The 7,500-nt window shown below is 38.3% G+C and overlaps 1 protein-coding gene across 2 annotated transcripts in view; it reads right to left on the bottom strand.

Moving 5' to 3' along the window:
* Positions 1-7,500, bottom strand: part of SYN1 (synapsin I) — a 59,737-nt gene that overhangs the window by 39,860 nt on the left and 12,377 nt on the right. For both annotated transcript variants that reach the window (XM_026451537.1, XM_026451538.1), the window contains exons 4-5: positions 5,993-6,149; positions 5,747-5,836 (exon numbers count right to left, since the gene is read on the bottom strand). In XM_026451537.1, coding sequence (XP_026307322.1) covers positions 5,747-5,836; positions 5,993-6,149 — 247 coding nt within the window. The remainder of the gene's footprint in view (positions 1-5,746; positions 5,837-5,992; positions 6,150-7,500) is intronic.

The raw sequence follows: 7,500 nt of genomic DNA, 5'->3' as shown, positions 1-7,500 counted from the left end.
ACTGCAATTAACCCTTTTCCTGTTTAGGGAAAAAAACAAAACAAAACGTGCAGCTTGATGCCTGTGCTCACTTGATTTTATATAAACATGCTCTTTGAGGCTGAAGCAAAGCTGACTGATTTTCAGTGTCAAAACAAAATATGAAAACTCTTCTTGGAGTTATTTCTAAGCAGAACTAAGAATCATCTGAATCATCAGAATCATCTATTTTGGAAAAATCAGATTCATCAAATGAATCTTCAGCCAACAACTGTTCAAGAATGATGTTAACATCATTTGCAGGAATTTCAGCATTTTCAGCGATTGAGAATTATTGTATTTTGTAAATGGAAATACCATTCCTACAAACAGAATGCTATAAATAGAATGATGCCTTTTGTTTCCAAAGTCAATATACTAGAGTGATGTGAAAATAATAAAAACGAGATAGTTTGTGGCAAAGTTATCTCGGGGTAAACACTGCAGCCACAAGTGCCATCAGAGAGTATTCTTAGGGCAAATGGTAAAGGGTTAATAGGCACAGTGGATGAAAAACATGACTTAATTATATGCTGTCTATAAGAGGCACATTTTAGATTCAAAGACCCAAATAAGTTGAAAGTAAATGGATGGAAAAAGATTTACCATGCAAGCAGTAGCCAAAAGAGAGCTGGAATAGCTATACTAATATGAGATAAAATAGAATTTAAAACAGCAATTGTTACTTGAGATAAAAACATTTTATAATCATAAAAGGGTCAATCCATCAAGAAGATTTAACAATAATAAACATATATGCACCTAACAACACAGCACAAAATATATGAAATAAAAACAGGCAGAATTGGAGACAGAAATAGACAATTCAACAATTATAGCTGGAGACTTCAATACCCCACTTAAAGAAATGGATAAAACAACTAGACAGGGATCCAACAAAGAAGTTTATTTTATTTATTTATTTATTTTTGGGGATGTGGTCTCACTCTGTCACCCAGGCTGGAGTGCAGCGGTGCAATCTCAGCTCACTGCAACCTCCACTTTCTGGGCTCAAGTGATCCTCCCACCTCAGCCTCCTGAGTAGCTGGGGCTACAGGCGTGTGCCACCATGTGGCTTTTTGTGTGTGCGTGTGTATTTTTTGTAGAGATGGGGTTTGCCATGTAGCCCAGGATGGTCTTGAACTCCTGCACTCAAGCAATCCACCCGCCTCAGACTCCCAAGGTGCTGGAATTACAGGCGTGAGCTACTGTGCCCAGCCAATAAGGAAGATTTGAAAAATGCTATAAACCAATTAGACCTCATAGACATTTATAGAACACTTCACCCTACAATGGCAGAATACACATTCTTCTTCAGTGCACATGGAACATTCTTCAGGACAGACCATATGTTAAGTCAGAAAACAAATCTCAGAAAATTGAAAAGGACTGAAATTATACAAAATATGTTCTTTGACCACAACAGAATGAAACTAGACATCAAAAACAGAAAAAATTAGAAAAATTTACAAATATGTGGAAAGTAACACACTCCTAAATAACCAATAGGTCAAAGAAAAAATCACAAGGGAAATTAGAAGATACTTTGAGATGAATGAAAATGAACACACAACATATCAAAATGTAAGGGATGCAGTTAAAGTGGTGCTTAAAGGAGAATTCATAGTTGTAACTGCCTATATCTCAAAAGAAGAAAGGTATCAAAATCAATAACCTAATCTTCCATTTTTTTTTCTAGGAAATTAGAAAGAAAAGAGTAGACTAAGTCCAAAGCAAGCACAAGGAAAAAAATAATAAAATAAGAGTGGATATAAATAACATAAAGAATTTTAAAAATAGAGAAACTAATAAAACAAAAATTTGGTTCTTTGAAAACATCAATAAAATTGATAAACCTTTAGACTAAGAAAAAAAAAAGGGCAGAAAACTCTAATTACTAAAATCAGGAATGAAAGAGTGGACATACTACTGTCCTTACAGAAATAAAAAGTATTATAAGAGAGTACTGTGAAAAATTATGTGCCAATAAGTTAGAAAACCTAGATGAAATGGACAAATTCCTAGAAAGACACAAAATACAAAAACTGACTTGGTAAGAAATGGATAATCTGAATAGACCTATAACAAGTGAAGAGATTGATTTAGGAATAAGTAAAACTTCCTACAAAGACATACCCAGGACTAGATGTCTTCATTGGTGAATTCTACTAAACATTTAAAAAGAATTAATGCTGACTAGGCATGGTGGTTCACGCCTGTAATCCCAGCACTTTGGTAGGCCAAAGCAGGAGGATCGCTTGAGCCCAGGAGTTCAAGACCAGCCTGAGCAACACAGCAAGACCCTGTCTCAAAAAAAAAAAAAAAAAAAAAAATTAATGCCAATCTTTACAAAATCTTCCCAAAAATAGAAGAAGAAGGAACACTGTCCAACCCATTCTATGAGGCCAGTGTTATCCTGATACCAAAACCAGACAAAGACATCATAAGAAAACTACAGAGCAATGTCTCTTATGAATATAGATACAATAATCCCTAACAAAATAATCACAAACTGAATCCCACAACATACAAAAAGGATTTATACCAAGGCCAAGTGAGATTTAGCCTAGGAATGCAAATGTCTACACTTAGACACATCATAAACAAACTTATGAACCTATCAACTTGCATGAAAATCAATTAATGTACTATATACCATATTCTTAGAATAAAGGACAAAATTCACACAATCATGTCAATAAACACAGAAGAAGCATTTGACAATGTCCAACATCCTTTCATGACAAAAATACTCAACCAACTAAGAATAGAAGGAGAAATTTGTCAACACTTAGGTAGCAGTTAATATATGCCAGATGCATTGTTCTAGACACCTTACATTTACTAAGTAATTTCATTCTCACACCAACTATATGAGGCGGGAACTATCATTACCTACAGTTTGCAGATGAATAAACTGAGGTACAGGGTGTTTAAGTAACTTTTCCTGTGTGAAGCAGCTAATAAGTTGTGGAGGTAAGATTCTCATACAGAAATTCTGGCTACAGAGTCCATGCTCTTAATCACATTCTGCTGTAATGTCTCTCAAAGAATGTAGAATAATAATAATGATAAACAAATTGGGTTTCCTTAAAACTAATGATTTAGGCCGGGCATGGTGGCTCATGCCTGTAATCCCAGCACTTTGGGATGCCGAGGTGGGCAGATCGAGACCGTGCTGGCCAACATGGTGAAACCCCGTTTCTACTAAAAATACAAAAATTAACTGGGCGTGGTGGCACACGCCTGTAGTCCCGGGAGGCTACTCGGGAGGCTGAGGCAGGAGAATCGCCTGAACCTGGGAGGCAGAGGCTGCAGTGAGCCGAGATCATGCCACTGCACTCCAGCCTGGCGACAGAGCGAGACTCCTCCTCAAAAAACAAAAACAAAAACAAAAACTAATGATTCAATCTTTATCTGTAAGTAAACTTAACTTATAACACTGTTGACGTATATCAGTGACCATAATTTGTAATACTGGTAAGAATTGCTAATATTAGTAGCAATGTTTATTTAATCAAGTTGATAATGTTGGGTCAATATTGATATTTAATTGTAATTTTAGTCATAAAATTGGTGATCATTTATATGAATAAACATAATTTGTAATATTGGTAAAAATTGACAAAATTACTTATACAATTTGATTGCATTAGTAACAATTATTTAATTTCTATTTGTAACTATAATTTGATTCATAGCTGTGGTACTCATAATTTATATTAGTAATCAAAATTTTAATATTAGTGTTTTTTTTATAATAGCAGTTAGAATGTTAACCATATTAGTCATGATTTCTATTAGGAACTACAAGATAATTCAAAACACAGGTACTCATGGGTTATATTAGTAATCTTAATTTGTAACACTGGTAATAGTTATATTTGTAACAATTTTTACACTGTTTGTACTAATGGTTTAATTTTATTTACTTATTTATTTAATGTTTTGAGACAGGGTCTCACTCTGTTGCCCAGGCTGGGGTGCAGTGGTGCTCTCATGGCTCACTGCAGCCTCAACCTCCAGGGCTCAAGTGATCTTCCCATCTCAGCCTCCCAAGTAGCTGGGACTACAGGTGCATATCACCATGCCAGGCTGATTTTTAAATTTTTTTGTGGAAATGGGGTCTCACTACATTGCCCAGGCTGGTCTCAAACTCCTGGGCTCAAGAGATCCTCCCACTTTGGGTTTAAATTTTTAAAAAATAATTATAATAGTTTACAACATAGGTACTAGTCATTTATACTAATAGACTTAATTTGTAACACCATAATGCACTATAATATTAATTGTTATATTTGATGATATTAGCAATGATAATTCAATTTCTATTATTCAAATGTTCAGCATATTTTATTCTGGCATATTGTAGCCCAATGACCCAACTGTGGTAGTCTCCACTGCGTGTGCCATGCGTATATAATTCAAAACAGGTGCTTACAATTTATATTAGAGCACAATTTGTAATATCAATAATCATTTGTAATAACAGCAATAATCTTTGAAGCTATTAATAATGATTATCCAATTTCTACTAGAAACTACAATTTAATTCATAACATAGGTACTCGTAATCTACAACAGTAAAAATAATTTATAGTATTAGTGATAATTTGTAATATTAGTGATTTTATATATATATATATATATTTTTTTTTTTTTTTTTTTTTGAGATGGAGTTTTGCTCTTGTTGCCAAGCTGGAGTGTAATGGTGCGATATTGGCTCACCGCAACCTCTGCCTCCCGGGTTCCAGCGATTCCCCTGCCTCAACTTCCCAAGTAGCTGGGATTACAGGCATGCACAACCATGCCCGGCTAATTTTGTATTTTTTTAGTAGCGGCAGGGCTTCTCCATGTTGGTCAGGCTGGTCTCAAACTCCCGACCTCAGGCGGTCCGCCCGCTTCGGCCTCCCAAAGTGTTGGGATTACAGGTGTGAGCCACCGTGCCAGGCCAGTGATTATATTTTATAATAGTAACCCAAAGTTCAATTTCTATTAATTAATTAATTTATTTATTGAGACGAAGTGTCACTCTGTTGCCCAAGCTGGAGTACAGTGGTGTGATCTCGGCTCACTGCAACCTCCAACTCCTGGGTTCAGGTGATTCTCCTGCCTCAGCCTCCCGAGTACTTGGGACTACAGGCATGCACCATCATGCCCGGCTAATTTTTGTATTTTTAGTAGAGACGGGGTTTCACTATGTTAACCAGGCTGGTCTTGAACTCCTGACCTCGTGATCTGCTCACCTTAGCCTCTCAAAGTGCTGGGATTACAGGCATAAGCCACCGTGCCTTGCCAACAATTTAATTTATAACATTACTATTGATAAATGTTATTGGCAATCCTAATTTGAATATAGGTAAAATTTCTATCAGAAGGAATATTTGATAATGTTAGTAATAATGACCTGATTTCTATATGTAATATATTCTGATTCATTACATTAATTCTATCAATTCACATTAGAAATCGGTTTTTAATACTGGCAAAAATAGATAACATGAGTAACAGGATCTGATAAATATTGGAATGTATTATGATTTAGTTTTCCTTGTAAGCATAAGGAAACTCATGGTAGACCCTATCGCAAAGCAACTTCATGACTCCACGTGCACACAGCAGCCACACTCTTGATATCAATCACACCGCTGATAATATACCAGTATTTAATATTATTGCAGTAGTTATGACTCTTCCCTCCTGCCCACTCTATTTTCCCCAAACTCACCATTTCTTTGTGATTAGGGTAGAAGGTCTGATCAATTAGAGGGAATTCTTCTGTCCCCAGTTTCTTATGCAGTCGAACCATCTGGGCAAACTATGAGAACCAGGAGAGCTGGGTCAGTGAGTCCTTCACCGGGAATCTGTAAGCTTCTGAACACCCTCACGTCCCCCAAATCGCAGAGTGGTTTCGAGTTCCCACATGCATGCATGAGCTATTCCCTCTGCCAGTGGCACCCTTCCTGTTACTTACCACCCAGGGCTTGTCACAGAAGTTGTAGACAGAATGCAAGGAGTTAACACTGGGGATTCCAGCATATTGCAGCCCAATGACCAAACTGCGGTAGTCTCCGTTGCGTGCCATGCTGAAGGCGTGCTGGCGGATCAGCACAAAATCCGGCTTCAGAGACCTAGTGTGGCAGGGGTTGGAGAGTTGAGAGTTCCCCCAGTAGCTCCCTATCACTCTCGAAACAAAGACCAAGTTTCTACATCTCCATAGCTCCCAGAAATTGCAAAGTAGTTTCTCACCTCTGCACACACGTGCAAGCTGTTCCCTCTGCCTAGTGCACCCTTTCTACCCCCTGCCCACCTGGTTATCCCCTTTAAGCCTCTTCTACCTGTTCCCTTCTCAGCAAGGTCAGCTTGCAGCTTACCCACACAGCTCTGACAACTTCCTGGTCACCATCTCTCAGACTGCAAGCTGTCTTCAGTGTTCTGCCCGGAATAAATTCTAACCTCAGGACCTTTACCAAGGATGTTCTGTCTGTCTAAAGCACTTGCCCCTAGATACCTGCATGGATCACTCCTTCACCTCCATCAAGGTTTTCCTCAAATGTCTCTCCTGCAACCAGGCCACACTATCCCAACTGCAGACCCCACCATCATCCAACAATTGCTACATCTGCTTCAGTGCTAAATATTTTTTTCTTTTTTCTTTCTTTCTTTTTAATTAATTAATTTATTTTTTTGAGACGGAGTGTTGCTCTGTTGTCCAGGCTGGAGCAATCATGGCTCACTGCAACCTCCGCCTCTCAGGTTCAAGTGATTTCCCTGCCTCAGTCTCCCAAGTAGTTGGGATTACAGGCACCTGCCACCACGCCCGGCTAATTTTTGTATTTTTAGTAGAAAAGGGTTTCACCATGTTGGCCAGGCTAGTCTTGAACTCCTGGGCTCAAGCGATCCACCCACCTTTGCCTCCCAAAGTGCTGGGATTACAGGCGTGAGCCACCACATCTGGTCACTGCTATATTTTTTTCTTAGCACTTTTACATTTTCTTATTTATTTGTGTATTGTGTATATCTCACAGTAGAATGTAAGTTTCATAAGGCCCGGGTTCTTTTTTTTTTTTTTTTTGGTCTTTCAGCATGCATGTAGAATAGCTCCTGGCACACAATAGGTGTACAATAAATATTTGTTGAATATGAAGTCCTGAGAGCAGCACCTGGCATGTAGCAGATATCTAGCAAATGTTTATTTAATTAATAATTGAAGGCTGGGTGTGACGGCTCATGCCTGTAATCCCAGCACTTTGAGAGGCCAAAGCAGGTGGATTGTTTGAGCCCAGAAGTTTGAGACAAACCTGGGCAACATGGTGAGATCCCCATCTCTACAAAAAACATAAAAATTAGCCAGGCATGGTGGTGTGCACCTGTAGTCTCAGCTACTTGGGAGGCTGAGGTGGGAAGATCACTTGAGCCTGAGAAGTTGTAGCTGCAGTGAGCCATGATTGCGTCAGTGCACTCCAGCCTGGGAGACAGAGC

The sequence above is a fragment of the Piliocolobus tephrosceles genome, chromosome 12 (genome assembly GCF_002776525.5).
Source record: "Piliocolobus tephrosceles isolate RC106 chromosome 12, ASM277652v3, whole genome shotgun sequence".
Lineage (NCBI taxonomy): Eukaryota > Metazoa > Chordata > Mammalia > Primates > Cercopithecidae > Piliocolobus > Piliocolobus tephrosceles.
This window is presented reverse-complemented; position numbering and strand designations above follow the sequence as displayed.